General features: G+C 38.1%; 4 protein-coding genes and 1 long non-coding RNA gene across 7 annotated transcripts; 1 reads left to right on the top strand and 4 right to left on the bottom strand.

The window, feature by feature from the left end:
• Positions 1-2,065: 2,065 nt before the first annotated feature.
• LOC140788491 (uncharacterized) lies at positions 2,066-4,933 on the bottom strand. The gene is made up of 5 exons (XM_073137752.1): positions 4,612-4,933; positions 4,314-4,448; positions 3,788-4,027; positions 2,527-2,586; positions 2,066-2,440 (listed from the first exon to the last, which is right to left on the bottom strand). Exons 1-5 carry the CDS (start codon positions 4,729-4,731, stop codon positions 2,336-2,338), a joined length of 660 nt encoding a protein of 219 aa, XP_072993853.1. The 5' UTR covers positions 4,732-4,933; the 3' UTR covers positions 2,066-2,335.
• A 923-nt stretch (positions 4,934-5,856) lies between these two features.
• Positions 5,857-7,816, bottom strand: LOC140788126 (interactor of constitutive active ROPs 4-like). Its single transcript, XM_073137253.1, has 4 exons — positions 7,667-7,816; positions 7,147-7,206; positions 6,921-7,050; positions 5,857-6,846 (listed from the first exon to the last, which is right to left on the bottom strand). Exons 2-4 carry the CDS (start codon positions 7,158-7,160, stop codon positions 6,043-6,045), a joined length of 948 nt encoding a protein of 315 aa, XP_072993354.1. The 5' UTR covers positions 7,161-7,206; positions 7,667-7,816; the 3' UTR covers positions 5,857-6,042.
• Positions 7,817-8,927: 1,111 nt separating this feature from the next.
• On the bottom strand, positions 8,928-9,890 carry LOC140789706 (uncharacterized). Its single transcript, XR_012109237.1, has 3 exons — positions 9,756-9,890; positions 9,313-9,387; positions 8,928-9,161 (listed from the first exon to the last, which is right to left on the bottom strand). It is a non-coding gene; the product is annotated as an uncharacterized lncRNA (long non-coding RNA).
• Positions 9,891-11,283: 1,393 nt separating this feature from the next.
• On the bottom strand, positions 11,284-12,234 carry LOC140788490 (heavy metal-associated isoprenylated plant protein 28-like). Its single transcript, XM_073137751.1, has 3 exons — positions 12,074-12,234; positions 11,912-11,987; positions 11,284-11,803 (listed from the first exon to the last, which is right to left on the bottom strand). Exons 1-3 carry the CDS (start codon positions 12,194-12,196, stop codon positions 11,442-11,444), a joined length of 561 nt encoding a protein of 186 aa, XP_072993852.1. The 5' UTR covers positions 12,197-12,234; the 3' UTR covers positions 11,284-11,441.
• Positions 12,235-13,628: 1,394 nt separating this feature from the next.
• Positions 13,629-17,588, top strand: LOC140789494 (protein CONSERVED ONLY IN THE GREEN LINEAGE 160, chloroplastic). Of its 3 annotated transcripts, none has more exons than XR_012109197.1 (10): positions 13,629-14,150; positions 14,270-14,325; positions 14,409-14,505; positions 14,596-14,694; positions 15,104-15,184; positions 15,375-15,466; positions 16,225-16,317; positions 16,696-16,764; positions 16,923-17,119; positions 17,218-17,588. XR_012109197.1 is itself a non-coding variant. In XM_073139208.1 (9 exons), the coding sequence occupies exons 1-9, from the start codon at positions 14,097-14,099 to the stop codon at positions 17,047-17,049; spliced, it is 768 nt and encodes a 255-aa protein (XP_072995309.1). In that variant the 5' UTR covers positions 13,629-14,096; the 3' UTR covers positions 17,050-17,588. The 3 variants fall into 3 exon arrangements, 1 of the variants encoding a protein (XP_072995309.1); XR_012109198.1 differs by having other exon boundaries at positions 16,923-17,125; XM_073139208.1 differs by having other exon boundaries at positions 16,923-17,588.
• The last annotated feature ends 201 nt before the right edge of the window (positions 17,589-17,789 follow it).

Genomic DNA, 17,789 nt, shown 5'->3' with positions numbered 1-17,789 from the left:
TCCTTTAAAAAAAAAAAAATTATATAAACTTCACGTGCAGAAACGTAGGATCGAATGGCGAACTTTTTGTCTGCGTACTTTTAAATTAAGGAATAGCTTCGGGGGCCATAAAGCGTCGGCTAGAATTCTAAATTATAGTAGTAGTCAAAAGTGTTAGCAATATTTAAAGAGGCTTTCATGGTGTTACTTCGGCGCCGTTGAATTGGAAAGCACAAAGAATGGAAATGAACAACGACGGAAGAAGAAGAAGAAGAGGAATTGAAAGGAGTAAAGCAAGCACATTCCTCTATATAGAATAAATATGTGTTCCCCTTTTATTCTCTTTAGGAGGAATACATGCTTTCTCCCACTTCAGATACCCAACAACTCCAAATCACTGACTAGGACTTGGAAGGAAAAGAAGGGAGGAAGAAAGAGATTCCTACCTACTTCTAATTCCAAGAGGCCAATTAATGAGAAGCTTTTGAACTTTTTAGCCGCCCAATGCGTTGTGGGAAAGGAAGCTTCCTTGTGTCTCAAACTGATCATGGGTGTGTTGGGACGATGAAAGGTGGAAAAAAGAAAAAAAAAAGTAGTGGAAGTTTTTGGTGGCAGCTCGTGGCTAGTAATTATGATTTATTAACGTTTAATAATAAAAAATGTTAGATAAAAATAAGTGATTATTGCTATTAGTACTGATATGTTAAATATATAAAATAATGTAAAATGTTGCTAAAATAAGAAAGAAATGGATAACTCACTTTCAATTTCACTTTTTTTTAATCAAAACACTACGAGGGAGAGACTTTTAAAAAACTAACAATATATTTTTTTTAATTTTTTATCAATTAAATGGGTCGTTTGATAATGAAATAGTTTATGTGAAACAAGAGATAATGTTTTGAATTAGAAAAATAGGACACCCTTTTATTATGAATATTTTAATTCTAGGTTGGGATAATTTTTTTAGGATATGTCATTTAATTTTTAGAAAATGTAAATGATAAATTTATCGCCACTTATTTATATATTATTTATAGTGATATATTATAGTTTGGATTCAACTTGACCAATATAATATGACTATAATATACTTGGTAACATATTAGAATGTTTATAATAAAAAATAATTTGATATAATATGTCTATTTGTGATGTTATTTATATCATGTAAATTATGATAAATTAAATCAATTACCTTTTAATGAAGAACGGTAAAAAGTAACGGTAATAAGATAATATAATTGTCGACAAAAATTACAATTTATATTTAATTTTAAAAATATTTTCTATCTTTCTAAAAAAAAATACAAATATCTATTCACATCAACTAGAGAAAAAGTTAGCAAAGTCAATTTGAATATTTTGATCTCTTATTCCAACTTCACAATAAAATATTATCATCCCACATTTTGTATTCCAACATTTATCTCCTCTCTTTTTTCGCAACTAATTACCCCACGAGAATAAGAATATATATTTTAATTCTGAAATAAATCTTTATTTTATTCTAATTCAAATTCAAATTTTTTTTCTTATCCCGCGGCAAATTGGAAGAAAAGATCAGCATAGTGATTGGAATTGGCCGTGGATGTTTCTTCCGCCTTGATGTTAAACGACCATCCTTGTCTAGTTATGATCTCCACATCCTTCCATGCTTGTGGGTCTGGGAAATTAGTGATTGGCGAGTCCATCTGTGGTTCCAAAAGTTCCCAGCTATTCTATAGAAGAGGGGAAGTGGACTGTTAAACCAACCACTAAGACCTCGATAGAGCCCATTACATCAGACGAGCTTTTAGTTTAGAGATCCTATTCGGTAGTTCTACGACCGTTAAAACCACCACAGATGCTACGGAAGATAATATACAAAAGACAAACGAGACTAAGCTCAAATGGGCAAAAATATCACCTCCAACGACATGTCAACAGAGGGAAGGAGAAGAAGACACCCTCCTCCTCTTTGGAAATGAGCTCCACCGCTCAGAGAAAACTTAAAACCTAAGTGAAGAAGTATCCCTCCCTTTCCCTACAGTAGGGATAAAGGGTTTTCAGCACCGCTAGGGTTAAAGAAATGCAATAAAGGGTCTAAAACATAACAAGTTCTCCAAGTCTCATGTAAATCCAACTTCAAAATAGTCACAGTGTAGCAGAGATGAACAATTTGAGACAGCTCCTTGACCTCGCAATAAACCTCAGGTCATCACAAACTGATAAGTTGTCTACATCTTTTGAAGGAACATCAGTTATACTATACAACATTTGTTCTAGAGCACCCAAAATATATACATTGAGAATTATGCTACGCAAAAACATTGTAGATAGAAATTTTCTCCTGCTTGATGTATGTTGGAGATATTTAAGGGTAACCTTTCAACGGACCGGCAGCCTTCCCCGATCTTGCATCAGTCCAAGCTTTTGCAATTGTCCGTTTCATATCATTGTCACCTTCGTCGTACATGTTCTGCAAAAGATAAAAGAAAAAAAGCCTTGTCAATCCATCGTGACATGAGGAAGACTTGAACAAGAGAAAAGGGTAAGAAAGAATACCTTCATCAAATTCATGATCCCTGCCATTGGGTCCTTATCTTTGTCCATACTTGGCTTCAGCTGTAGATAAATAGGGAGTATGACTCATCAAGTAATTGATATTATAAGGTAAACATCGAATCATGGAACAGGGAGCACATAGTGTGGTTCATAAAAAGATATATTAATGTGGTTGTAGACAAATAGAAAGGCTCCAGTCAAATAATCTATTTAATCCTCCCTCCTCTCCTAAACAAACAGGTCTACAAAGATGAATTCTTCAGATTGTTCCAATCTATAACTGATATGTTGAAAGGCAGTTGCATAAGCATCAGCAAACAATGAAGGGACAGAGATATTGGAGATGTGAGAGAGGAAACTTAGAAAAAAAAGAGAGGAACATAATCTATTTAAACGAAAGAAAATCATTGATGCCCAATGGACTGACCACCTGTAATGCTACTGTCGATCTTCGTGGCTCACAGTGTGAGATGGCAAAGAACAATTTTAATAGTTCTAATATCCTAGACAGTGCATATCTTGTTTCTAGTGACCCAAAGTATGCCAAGCTGGAACAAACTATTCATCTCCCTTGTTCTTTTCATTTTCTCATATAAACTCAGGGTAGAAGAACACAATAACATTTTTAGGGCTTTTTGAGGAAAAGGTTGGAGGAATAGAATGCTATTGAAATGCAAGGTCCTTATCAAAGGTGTGGTTTTTTGTTGACTAATTTGTTTCATCGGTCCTTTGAGGTCCATTTAGCATTTATGCTGATTTTATGGTAATAACAAGCACAGTAAAGCTAACAAATATAGCCATTAAATGCAAATTTGCCCTATACATTGTAATTATGAGACATGTTTCTCATCATGCTTTTCATGAGTGAAGGTAAAATAAGATACACATTAACTTGTATGTTCACTAGAATCACTACCTATGCTCGAAAGCATCAATAAATGCCACCACTCATGATTCATGAACCACCCCAAAAGTGAGAAATCATTTTATCTACTAATAGTGGCCCAAAGTGATTCCCCTCATAAGCCTTAACCAAAAATAAAAATGAAAAAAAAGAAAAGATCAGCAAAACAAAATATCAGGAATGCAAGTGCATGCCTCATAAGCCATAGCAACACGTAATCCTTTCTGTGCATCATAAACACAAATATTGATATGGAAAAGTTAGCAACTTTGAAGAGCATGTGATAATTGTGATTTGTCTAGTTTTAATGAAAAGAAAAAAAAATGAAAAAGAAAAGTAACAACATTACTGGTGTACCTTGTCTTCCTTGAAGTGTAGATCCAACCAATTACCCTTTGAAGCTTTGAATAATGTTATAACAACCCTTGTAGGCTTAACTAGTAACTTGCACTTCTCAGGAACTATTTCTTTGTTTAGTTTTGGTATGGCAGAGCGGTAATTCTTCCCTTTGACATTTTTAAACTTTACATCCACTGACATGGGCTTAAAAGTAGTCTCCACCTTCTCTTGCTCTACACCTTCAAGGAAAATATAGATCTGAAGCATAAAAGTGAACGTAGAATGAGATAATCTACTATGAATTAAATTATGAATACAAACATTATCTTATATTTTTAGCAGTATATTGCACGACTAAAATTATATCTTTTACCATTAGCATGCCGTGAACAAACTTCACAATTTTATTTGCATTGCCTAATTAACTAAAAGCACCTAACAATCACGAAGTTAGCATTTACAGATCAAAACATAAACCATTAATCTTACTAAATAAAATCTTTGGAATTATAGTGTAGCATTAACAAGAGAACACAGCGCATACCCTGATCTTATCGTTGTCTTGATCCCAGCTAAAAGATCCTAGTGTGACATAATTCAAAGCAGTCGCTGTCGCAGCTGCCTTCTCAGTAGAATTTGTAGCCTGCGCTGCTTGTGCTGCAGCAGTTACCCTCGGTAACTATCAATAAACATAAAATCGTCAAATATTACATTAATGCGATAGTTAAAGAATTGGTCCATAATGAGTTTGACTTGCAACTGTTCGACGAGAGTTCCGACAGAGAGAAATGGAATATCACAATGATGATATCGAGTATAGATGTATCTAGAGAAAGAGGAACCTCGGCGTCGAGATTACGGATCTCAGAGGAGAGGAAGGAGACGACACGGGGCCTCTTAGCAATGCTTTCGAGATGCTTCAGCTCCTCGATGTCCAGCCTCAGTTGCTGACGCTCCGCCATTGCCTCCTTCTTCTTGTTCCCAGGATCGATCACTCGCAACCTTTCGATGCGAAATGGTAAGACGAAAAGAGAAGGATAGAATCGTTTAATGGGATTTGGTCCCTAGGGTTTTTATCTGGAATGAGGGAAGATTCTTTAGACAACCGAAGCGGCGAGAGCCGAGTGGTGCAAACTCCTGCGAATGTTCCAGAATTCCGAGACTAAAATTTATTATTAAATTTCATCTGAAAATATAAGGCTCAATAATATAAATAATCTAAATAACGTAAATTCTACCGTAGGTATTGATATTTATTATTGTATTCTAAAATAAGAATATAATATTTATTTTTAATGTAAAGTGAAAAAAATAGAAAATTATATTGTTTTTTAAATTTAATATAAAGTAAGTCGATGAGATAAATATTAAAAAAATAAATTAGTAATTGAGTTAACATTTTATATAATATGTAATTTTGATGAATAAAATTTATATTCTACAATAAAATTATTATGATATTTAATTTAATTTTAAAATAAAAAAAGCACATTTCATAATAACAAAAAATATTTCTCAAATAAAAAGGAGCTTATAATAAATATACTAATTTTCAATGTTGTATATTTAAATAGAATTACTAGCCAAATGCTAGATATGTTGGAATAGTTCACACTATCGGTAAATAAGAGAAATAAATATCAAATGCAGAAACTATAATAACAACTGGCCGGCTAACTGTAGCTTCATCTCGATTGCCATAAATTTCGAAGCAGGGGAAGTGAGCAATATACAGCACAGTTTTATATAGACAGCGACAAGCAGACAACATCGAGGAGGAACCGATGGCAAACAAGCAAATGAGACTGTTGAGAGAGAAGGACGAAGGAGAAAGGATATAGAGGGAGAATGAGTGGGAGGAGAGGATCTCAAAAAGGGAGGAGAAAGATATCTGTGGCCAAACCCTAGGCGAGCTAATTAATGCTTGGGCTGAGGAAACATAGCATTTTAGTTTTTTTTTGGGGTTCTCATTGCATTTGCAGCCCATGGGCTACAAAAAGAAAATGGAAGAAGAGTATTATCCCACAACCCAAAATGGCTAATGTGAGGTTATCGCTTGTCAGTAGTATCATAATTCATAAAACAAGGAGACAAAACCAAACCATCTTGGTTGTTCCATAACAACAAGATAACAAATACAACAAGAAGCATAACATAACAAAAGAAAGGAGGAAGAAGAAAGACTTATCATCCCATATCACCAAAATAAAATTAAAAAAAAAAGGCTAATTAACAATAATAATAATAATAATCTAAGCAAGTGATAAGTCCTACTACTTCTGCTGACCCTTCTTCTTCCACAACTCCCCAAACATCTTCATCCCTCCTCCCCTCCTCTTCCCTCCCCCAAATCCCAATTCTTCCTCTCCCACCATCGGCGAACCCCACCCTACTACGCCCCCATTCCCGCCCACCAAGTGTTTGTCCATCGACCCGCACCTCCCCGCCACCCTCCTCCCTACAAATCCCTCCCCATTTCCCTCTTCCAGCACCGCCGCCGCCTCCTCCGCCGCCTTCCTCCACTGCTCCGACTGCACCCTCATCCTCCCAATCTCCGCCTCCATCTCCCTCCTCGCCCTCTCCGCCTCCTCCAGTTCCTCCCTCAGCCGCCCCGCCTTCTTCTCCATCTCCTCCTCCGCCGCCTCGACCTTCTCTCTGAGCCGCGCGTTCTCCGCTTCGAGAACCCCCACCTCCCTCTCCTTCTCCAACAGCTTCGCCTTCAGCTCTAATACCTCCCTGTCATCGATCACTTTCTCGGTCTCCTCTGATCCTTTCTCCGCCACTTGCTCGTCATCTCTCTCATTCTTCTCAGATTCGACGGGCACTACTACTTCGAACACGTCGGTGGCGGGAGAAGTAGTGCTGCTCTCCTCTTCCTCCTCTTTCCTCGTTGCTTCTTCTTCAACCACTTCTTGACTACATACACTAATTTGCTTCTTAGCCTCCTCGAGCTTTACCTGCGTCTCCAACTTCGCGGCCTCCACGGAGGCCAAATCCTCTCTCAATTTCTTCATCTCTTCCTGCGCTTTGTTCAGCTTCGCCTCCAAGCTCGCCACCCTCGTCGTCCCGCGCTTCTTCTGAACAAAAAAATTTCAAATTTCGACCGTCGGATTATAATGGACGGTGATGGATAGGAGTTTTGGGTGTGCACCTCGGGAAGAGGGCTGCGAGGGGAGCTGGCGTTGCGGTGGTGCGAGCTATTGGATTCGGAACAGACGGTGGGCCGGAGGTGGAGCGGCGCCCGCGGGGACTGCCGCTGCTGCGGCAACTCGGAGGAGCCTCTGCTATGAGTAAATTAGAGATTAATTATTAACTGCCGTAAAATAATAGGAATTATACGAATTAATGCAGTGGTATTATTAATAGTGTTTAATTACCTTGACCTCGGCATTTGGGTTACGAGATGTAGCTCAAAGCTCCAAGAATTTGTCGGCCTCCTGAAACGTTAAAAAAAGAAAGAACGAATGAGATGTTAGGGATGGCAGTTTTATATATAAACCTCCTACACTTTTCTTTATTGAAAACTCCACCAAGTATACACTCTTTATGTCATATTTTTAAAGCTGAATTGGATAAGATAAGACGACTCCCACATGGTGTGCGGGAGCCTGCCTCTCATAGCATAGCATTCATGTCACCGGCTCCTCTTTACTTCTGCTCAGTTAGTACAGTACGTATATCATTCAAATTCAAAAGGGGCATTCGAGATCTAGGAACATTGTCTCGTAGCTTTTGTAACCTTTGCGCATTGCCAAAGGATCACAACATAAGGGTTCAACTGAATTCATTGATCAACTTATTTTTGCTAGCAAAGCTTAGATAGATATCACACTTGGAAGAGAAAAAAAAAGTAAAAGTAAAAGAGATAAGATGAACAAGGAAACAAACAAAACTTACCTGAAGATGAATCTCCTCAGACCATCAAATAAACCTCCAACTTGGTATAAATTTTCCCCCCAAGAGAAAATGGACCTGACAAATTCTCAAGAGAAGAGAAAAGAGAAGAGAGGCGAAAGAGGACGACAAAGGATAAGAGAAGAGAAAGCCAAAGGTACTTATAGAGGGTGGACTCATAAAAGAGAGAGTAGAGTGTGTTCTTTTGGGGGGGCACATGTGTGGTTTTGGTTGGTATTTGCTATTTTTGTCTACTGAGCAGCAAAGCATTCAGGATCAGCGGCTGAGATGTTACTATATAATAACTATGTTTGCTGTTCGTAGTGGAACAGGGAGAGTTTTGAAGCGTGCATTTGAATTAAAGCGTCGTTGCTTTGGAATCGGGGACGACAAATAAATAGATCTCCAACGGTCCTCGCGCTCTAAAATCTCTGCTTCTTTTTGTCTCGGAAAGCTAACCTATTTTGTCATGTCTTCCTTATTAACGTGATCTTCTACTTTCACGGTCGCAGGAGTTTCTTACTCGTCAGCCTTCTCTTTGCATCCAAATCTTTCGGACTGCATCTAATGCTTCTCACAAGAAATAACAAAAAGTAAGCTAAAAGATCCATGAAAAAGGATAGAAATAACAACGTTTCTATTATAAATGGGTAATTCTTATATTTGTTTGGTTTATGAGAGACTATGATAAACCAAAAGTCCAACTACTCGGATGACACTAACAATTAAAATGATTTACAATTAAGTCAACTTAAGGACAAAGGCAGTATCACTATCGCCTTAAACTAGAATTGCTTCAGGGGAGAGGAAGCTTTGTATAGGGCCACCGACAAGGCAGTGGTGATAGGCTGGAGCAATTAAACCTACCAATCCATCTCAAGAACCATGTGCTATGCCATGCTCATCAAAGATTAAAATCAAAGATACAGATTGTGAGTGTTGGATTCTCACAGTATCCACCACCAACTTTTGACTGGAAGAGGTATGGGGGTGCCAGCAACGATTCATGTAGATGAGAAGAGACAAACATTGCATGTGATCACACTGGATTTGAAGAGCCCCACTGATCTCTCTTTTTCCTAAACAACCTACTTCCCCAACTAAGCTATTAATGACAATGACAAGGCCCCACAGCTCACCCACTGATGGGAGAAGACAATCCTCATGCATCATGGGCTTCGAAATTGACACAAATGAAAGTAGTATGATTTGGTATGAGATTATAAGTAGACAGTGGTTATAGTACACTTAGAAAGAAACTGGAGAAACAAACTACATCCAACTACTTTCCTTACTGCTGAAGACTTGAGTTATGAACATCATTAAGTACAATGGGGACAGCCTAAAAAGATTAAATAGAAGATTTTAGACAGTTTATAACATTCAACAACGCGACTCCGTGAATAACCTTCCAAATTACAACATTATTACATGAGAAATTTTTTGTCACTGGGTTGTCATCACTCCCCACTCGTATATAGACGTGTCCATTCCCTTGCTGCATCATCCCAGAAAAGTTCCACGAAGATAAACGAGGACGTAAAGATCAGTTAATATATGATACACACAAATTATGCTAATATTACAGATATTATGGACTGAAATGGTGTGACTCATGGCAGAACTGGGAGTGTAAGTTATTGCTTTACCTGTTTCTACAGCCTCTGCTTCGTTTGTCTTCCAGTGGATCGTCTGGGTTTTGTGCACTGAGAAGTGCCTGAATACTGGAAATTATCAAGTAATAATATGTTGCATCAGTTAATATACAAAAGGAATAGGCAAATGAAAAAAAAAATTTAACAGCCAGAAATAAATGAAACTGAAGTATTCGTGAACAATTCAATATTGTTGACTCCTCTGTAGTACGTATCGTGAATACAGACATGAGAACAAGATTAAAACAGGTTAAGAAACAGTGGAAAACTGATGCATGAATTATGGAACATCAGTACTGTCATTTATTGATATGAATTCTGGATTGGACAATGATAAAGAGAAATAAGTGGTGAACAGTATAAAAGTATACTTCTCTAGATGAAACTTATTTATTGCAGTACCAGCTTGAGGGCACAAAGGAAATAATCACAATCACCTCAAAAGAACAGTTCAAATCGGGAGCGCAGGATTCCATTTGTCCTTCAAAATATCAAAGCATATTCTTCCAAGCTGCATAAATCAAGTTGTCGAGTTGAACTAGGATCTAGTTGGAAAAGTAAAAGAAAATGAGGGCCATAGGGCTATAATGCAACTACAATAGAACAGTTTTATAGAAAATGACCAAGTTCATAATCAATTGCTGATGCAGAAGCTACAAAAAGGGGGCGAAAATGGAACTACTAATTTTCTTCCTTTTCTGAGATAAGAAGTGATAAAACTGCCCAGTAATAGTTAGTTGTGTGTGTAGACGAACCAATCTGCAGTAACTAATTAGGATACAGGAAAGGAAAACATTGGCAAACTAAACACATTTATCTTCCAGTTTCTTTAAAAACCTATAATTATAGAATCATTTATCAGATCGATACTGTTTTTTTTTGTCAAAATTATGCTTCTTCCATCTTCAGATATATCAAGGATATATATAGCAGCTTATGGGACAAGTTATGGAGTGTCAATTTGTCAACTAAGATGGTTTAAAATGTCCAACAGAGATAAAATAGTACACCAATATGGAGAAGTGATTGTATTAAAGAAGATGTTATTGAGACTTGGGAGTAAGGAGAATACAGAATAACAATTGATTGTACGTACGTATCATGGCAAACAACTTCTCCTCTGATCTCCAGTAATCTTTGAATCCATTTGTGAATGAAAGGACTCAATGAATTTCACAAAATAGAAGTCCAACTCTCCATCAGAATCCTTTACACTCAAAGACCAATCTGACTGATCAGAAAGTGTGACAAGGATTCTTTGGGTTAAATCTGAGCATTCATGTGACACAGAACTTAACTAGTTGACTGATTATGTAAGGTTCTAATTATGATGCATACGCATAAAACCTATAACTGGGAGAAATTAGCTCGCTCCACGTGTAAAAATTAGAAGAAAAAGAAAATCCTCAATACACACTGCACAAAATGAAAGTATTCTAAATTGGTTGAATCTCCAGACATAATGTGAGTATGTTGATGTGCATAAGTAAGCAGAACCTATTTGACTTATAGGGGTTGTTTAGTTGAAAGCTTTTCTAAATGTTGTATTAATCTAAAAACTATTGTTTGTTTGGTGCATTAAATTTGAAACATAGTGTTTTAAAAAATTAATTGAGAAACTATTGTTTGTTTTTGTTTTCTGATTACTTTCACTTACTGTTTTTGCTTCTACTTTATTTGTGTATTTTTATTAGGATTTAAGGGTGTAATCGTGCCGATTTGTTTCTAGCTTTGGGTTAGTGACGAAGCTTGGCTCAATTAATCGAGATCAAGGATTAACGAGTCGCTCAATAACAATAATTTTGTTGAATCTTAAGACACTGTCAAACCTAAATATATTTGATAGGTAAAACACAACCGCTAATCTATAATAGTAGTTTTTTTTCACTAAATATGCAATACCAAATCTTATCAAGCTAAACATGTTCAAACTTGATCAAAAAATAATTTTAATCTTAAAAGATATTGTTAAAAAATGGCTCATTTAACTTAGAGCCGAGAGCTTTATTCCAGCAGAGAAGTCGAGCTGAAAACTAGTAACCATTCCTTAAAAAACCAAAGCTGTGGATCATCCAGTTCTATACAAACTCAACTGAGTTCAATAATATCACATGAGATAATCTTCACATAATAGAACAGCCGTTAGCGTTCTCGTCACTAAAGATATCCCCAGCCCTCTGACCAACTACAGCCGAGTGGTTTGGGTAGGCATGCATGCGAGAGTCATCGTAGCCGTGCTTGTAGTAGTTGTAGGATGACGACGCCGCCGGATAGCCGCCGTAGCTGACGTGGCTCTGAACCAAAGCCGGGTGGTGTTGTTGTTGGTAGTAGTACTGCTGGGTTTGGTGCTCCCCGTTGTACGTATAAGGCCAGAGCACCGCCCTCCTCCCCGTCTTCCTCGCTGCCTTGAGAACCTTCTTCTGGTCTACCCGCCCGGTGACCGTAACCTTCTGCCTTCCCATATCTATCTCAACTTCATCCACCCCTGTTTAGTTTGACAAATTTATAAATTTTATTAAATTGATTAACTCTATTAAGATTATATATATATATATATATATATATATATATAACCTTTTTGAGTTAAAAATACCTTCAAGCTTCTGAATCGCCTTCCTTATCTTGCTCTCGCAGCCGGCGCAGTCCATGTGAACGCACATCTCGACGATCTACACGTACAAAAGAACCGAAACCCAAATCTTATAGACGAATCCATGCAAAACTAAACACTTTTTTGAGAGCTAAAGAAACTCACCGTCATCGTAGTGTTATCTGTGTAGAACTCGCAGCTCTTTCTCCTTTTACTCCAACGACAGTTAATGCAGGGCAAATGGATCCAACTCTTGGATTCGATGAGTACTGGAAGCTCGACCGGCATAAATATATATAGAGAGAAGAGAGACGCGTCGTGGTTCTTACTTCTTGGTACTATCCAGTCTTATAAAACTAATTATTCCACCGACTATTCCAGCTCAACGTTAAGGGACCTTCCCCAGCCAATGGGAGAGTGCCGCGTTTGTACCTTACGCGCAAAGTCTGCAGTACGTGGGGGAATACCTCGTTACAACTGAGCCGTCCAAACAGCAATCGGCGGCAAGAACATTAACAACGTTGCGACGTGTTAGTCCATGGTGCTTCCACGTATGCGTCATGGATGTTTGCTGTTTGATAGGAGGAGCGACCGGCCCCACGGCGGCCGGATCTTGTCACGCGGTTCCTTCGGGGAGTGAATTTGCCGTTGCTTTCCATTTCCCCTTTCGCAGGTGCAACTTTCGGTGAGATGGCCGGGCGCTCATCACACGTTATATATGATTAGCTAGCTCCCAAACAGAAGTTAAGTGACAAATAATAACTTTATACACAGTGATGTCCCGATAAGAAAACCGACAAAATTCAAAAGATGTTGTGTTCTGGAGCGGAGACAAATTTAGGGGGCCAAGCAATTGGAAATTTTTAAAAATTAAGGGTCGAAATGAAAATTAACACTAATATATATTATATTATCGTCCATGAATCTGAATAACAGAGCAAATTATGGGTCACAGGCTCACACCATGTGATCACATGGGAATGGGCTTCTTTGGTTTTTTTTTATTTTTTTGAGGTACATAGATTTTTTTTTTTTTAAATCATTTATAAGACCATAGGCTAGATATGGATGGAATAAAATGACTGTTCCAAGCCAATCGTTGAGCTATCAACCGAGTTGAGCTACGACTACTAAATCACTAAATAATATTTTCTATAATACTATTTAAAGTTGGCTTAGGAAGATAAGAAATATCACTAGCCTAGGAAATGGTTAAGAAGAAAAGATACAATGAAATGGATTCTCTTGCTCGGCGTTTTCTGATTGGGTAAGCAACTGATCGGCTTTTTAAAGTCAAACAATGGATATCGTGCCACATATCCAGATCGTACGGACTCTTATACGTGGACTGGTAGGGGAATCCTTTCGCGTGGCCAGGTTGTGGCTTCGTCTTCTTCATGTTAGCCTAGATGGAATTTGGGCTTGGTTCGTCCAAATCCTCATGGGCTCGAGCCCCAGGGCCAATGTGTGTGATTAATTTTGATAGTGCAACTAGAACATCTCTAATAAGAACAATTATTTATTGTTACGCTGAATAATGTTCGACTCTGTAAGATTAAACGCTAGAGTTAGCTATTTATTATATTGGCCATCCTCCTTTTTATTTAGTAAACTAGTAAACAAAATAAAACTAGTTAAGATGAAAGTAAATTTAGTATCTTCCTCAATGCACTATTTTGCGAAAAATATATATAAAGTGATCTACACAAATTAGAGGTTCAGAATTCGAGCTACAAAAATTATCTTAAAAGGAAGGTTATTTTATGCAAATATCCAAAGATCCTATACGATTGGACTGCGAGGAGGACACCTCGACTTAACTTCTATCCTACATTTGTTCTTCGATCACATTCACTCCTCAATCACACTACTCCCAGATATTTGCCTCGCGCCTCGCCAACGATGGCAATCCTAAGCGCCGCCGCCGCCGCCGGCCGGCGGCGGTTTCCGCCGCACGCACGTGCGGTCGGATTCTTCCCCTGTCCCCGACGAAACTAACACTCCCCTTCCGACCAAGGTGGTGCTCCCCAAGGGAAAGCCGCTCAAGTGGTCGACCGGGGTCGCCCCCGGCGAGTACGGGGGTCCGCCTACCACCACCAAGCTCCGCAAGTACTGGGGTGGCCGTGGCGACGAAGATCCCGTCACCGCCACCGACGACTTCATCTGGAATAAGGATTTCCTCTCCCGAATGCAGCGCCTCCTGAAAGAGGCATCGTCTACCCCTGATCCCCCAATTTCCTTGGTATCTCCCGTTTTCTTCGGTCAAATTTGGATCTCTGTATTGGGTTGGATTGCTGTTTAGCTCGAATTCTCGTTGTCAAATTTTGATATTGAGGTCGTTTCAATGGTTAATTTGAGCAGAAGGAGGAGGAGAATTCCGGGTTTCTTAGTCTTAATCGAGCAATGAACCTGAACAGGTTTATCCTATCCTGCCCTACTACCTGCCTCTAAGAAGTTGTGTTGCTTCTATATTTGTTTAATCAGTTGTGACGTCTTGCAGCGTCGAGATTGATTTGAGTAACGAGCTGAAGCCACCGACAAAACCAGTGTTGGAACAGCAGGTAGAGGCTGCAAGGCTCGGCCTATCCACCACGCAAGTGAGATGTTCTTGCTTTGATTGCGAAACTTGAGGTTTATCGGGTTTAAGTTCTACTAAATGCTAAGTAGCTACTTGAATGTTTAATTAGAGTCCAAATGGTGGCGCAGCACCAAGATGGAGATTGGCTCCAACACGACGAGAGCAGGCAAAATGGGACAGGGCAAGTAAGGGTGCCACTGGTGGCAGTGTAAGCACCACTCTTAAAATGGCACCTTCTTTTTTTTAAACAGTCCATTAGTATGATTAGATAATTATGGCCTTTTTTCAGTTCTTCTATCAATTTCATTTGTATATGCTTTTATATTAGCTTGTTGGCCTTAGACGCAGAAGCAGGAAGAAACTTCATTGCTTAATCTCTAAATGAATTTTTGCGTTATTTATAGCTTTCATTATTGGAAAGCACCCAACTCTGAGCCACTAATCGGTCATTTAACTTGCAAATGCATATTGTTTGGATCTGAATTGGATCCAAATGTCCAATGGCAATGAGTAGTGAGGTTTAAGTAATTATCCACAGCAACAAGTACAATATTTTCAAGTCAATTATTTCTTGATAGAACTCAAAGAGTGCCTCCTGTGTTTATGTGCTATTTTAGGATGAAATATTACGTGAATCAAGGAGGGAGCGGGGTGATCCCAAGGTATTGGCAGCTCAGTCTCGGGAGCAGTATTTCAAGGTATCCTCTTTGCATAGTGTTGGCTGAGTGGATTGTGTTTAGATTGATAACTGCAAATTTGACTGCATATATACTTATCACCATCTCTGTAAGTTAAGAGTTAAATTATACAAGTATGGTAGTTTACAATCCCTCGTGTAAAGAATATCATAGTTCATTAGTTGGTAATTATAACTGTATTCTCTTGCAGTTAAAGCAGAAGATGCAAAGTCTTACACTAGGGGTTGGTGGCATTGGTGTAGTATCAGCATATATTTCCTACTCACCAGAAGTTGCGGCAAGGTATTTCTATTTATCTATTATTAAAGTAATGGTGAAGTTCAAAATTTAAAACTGTAGATATTTCCTCTTTTTCATCGTGTTTTTTTTTCTTCTTGTACTTCCTTATTTTTGATAGCTGCAATAATCTACTCTATGCTATTTCTTCTAAGTTCATAAATTGAGGTTTTTATTTATGATTTTCATCATGTTTTAATGGGAGAATCATCTGCAGGGAATTCTTAAGTTTTGTTTTCTGAATATTAAGTATGATGATACATCTTCTGCATCCCTAAAATGTGACAATTAAATCCTTTTAAGACAAGCACACAATATGTGTTCATGATTGAATTTATGAGCTTATGATCAATTGTGATTTTCCAAGATAATGAATCATAAAGCAAAATGAAGGGACTGAAGCTGGCTAGAATCTTGAATTTAATCGCAGCATTAGTCTGAGAAACTTTGCATAGTTGGTCTCTGCCCAGATGCCCCCTAGGAAAAGCAACATGGATATTTAGAAACATATGACAGAATGATTTGCCCAATGAAACGGTTTGAAAGCAATTATATTAAAATTTCTGCTCCTCAAAGTATATTGTGAGCATATGTGCAAGCTATTGAGTAGTTTATATTTCAATTATGTTCAGGAGCAACAGCTACGTTGTACTCTTACTAAACTGGAAAATATAAAATCTGAGGTTTAGCTTGTATGATTGTTATCATCTCTCTCACTATATCTCTACTTTTGCAAAATCACATAACTCAAATCCTTTCTTCAGCTTTGGCGCAGGGTTGATTGGTTCTCTGATATATATTCGAATGCTCAGCAATACTATTGATTCTATGGCAGATGGAGCTAAAGGACTTGTCAAGTATGTACTTTCTACTTTATTTAGTTGTAGAATACATGTTTATACACGTTACAGCAGTTATTCAGGACTGTAACGGCAGTAGTGCAACTCATTTGCAGACATCAGCTATAGATGTGCATGTACAAATTAGTCAAAGGTTGGCCAACCTCCTCTTTTAGGATGCTTGGAGATAGAAACACATGCGTGTATATTTCTAAGGGTCACGTCAGTCTAATAGAGTATGACCCTTCAAAGCACTGGGCTACTAGAGCTTCACCATTAAGTTGTTCCTAGATTACATGTTTTTTGTTAATGACAGGAGTTTTGGTCGTTTTGATACTCTTACAAGGTCTGGCGCCTATAAAGATTACATTATGTTTATTCTGAATATATCTGCAGGGGTGCTGCTGGACAACCAAGGCTACTGGTTCCAGTAGTACTTGTCATGGTGTACAATAGGTGGAATGAGTAAGTATACATCTGAAAGACTTCACCTATCTTCTTGTTGTGCCAACTAGCTGTCAAATTAGTATCTGACTATCAGCTTTCACTGGGGTGCCTTCTAAATGTCCCTCAATTTCTTTCATTTTTAAATTACATTGCTAACATCCTCTATTCCAAACCAGGATACTAGTTCCAGATTATGGTCTCATGCACCTGCAGCTGATACCAATGCTCCTTGGCTTTTTCACATATAAGATTGCTACTTTTATTCAAGCTATTCAGGATGCTGTATCTGTAGTTGAAAAGTAGCAATCTTGAACGTCAACTTGTGCAGAGCTGTACACTTGCATAAATGTCGATGCTGCTATGTGCATTAATGGTAGAGGTTATGTTTCCACAGCATTAATGGCAAGTTTCTTGTAGGGACAAGCCAAAATTGGGATCAATCTGATTGAAATTACGGTACAAATATGGCAGGTTTATTTTTGACAAATCTGGATAGAAGATAGGAATTTCATAAGGCATAATCAAGAAGAAACATGCAAATTTCTATTACTCGCTGCTATAAGGGCGAAAGGAATAAGCTGATGGATGTCTTTGTTCTACTTATAGCTGGGAGTCGGCATTGAAGCTTGAGAGAGGTAAATTATTTGTGAAGGCCAGAGACTACAGACATGCTGCAAATAACTATTTCTGTCTGAGTTAATTGATTATTGTTTTCCGTTACGATGATGCATATCTTGCTGTACTATGAGGACATCCCATGGACCTCCTTGTTTTAATATTGGGTCTTGCAATGAACGATGGACCATGCCTTGATGGCTTATGAAAATGATGGATATTTGTAAGTCTTCCTTGTAGTCAGCTACTTTTCCACACTTAATATTATCAAAAAGAAGATCGGATAATTATATTTCTCAGGTTGCAAGTTATGCAATTCACGATTCAATGACTTCCAATACCAAGTATCAAACACTCATGATATGTTGTGTTTTGACTTAAACCTATGTCATCTGTGGACTTGGCATTAACTCAAAAGGGTTAGCACC

The sequence above is a fragment of the Typha latifolia genome, chromosome 5 (assembly GCF_019914945.1).
Source record: "Typha latifolia isolate L0001 chromosome 5, TyphaL0001v2, whole genome shotgun sequence".
Classification (NCBI taxonomy): domain Eukaryota; kingdom Viridiplantae; phylum Streptophyta; class Magnoliopsida; order Poales; family Typhaceae; genus Typha; species Typha latifolia.
Note: the sequence above shows the minus strand (reverse complement) of the source record. Positions and strands in the feature narration are given on the sequence as shown.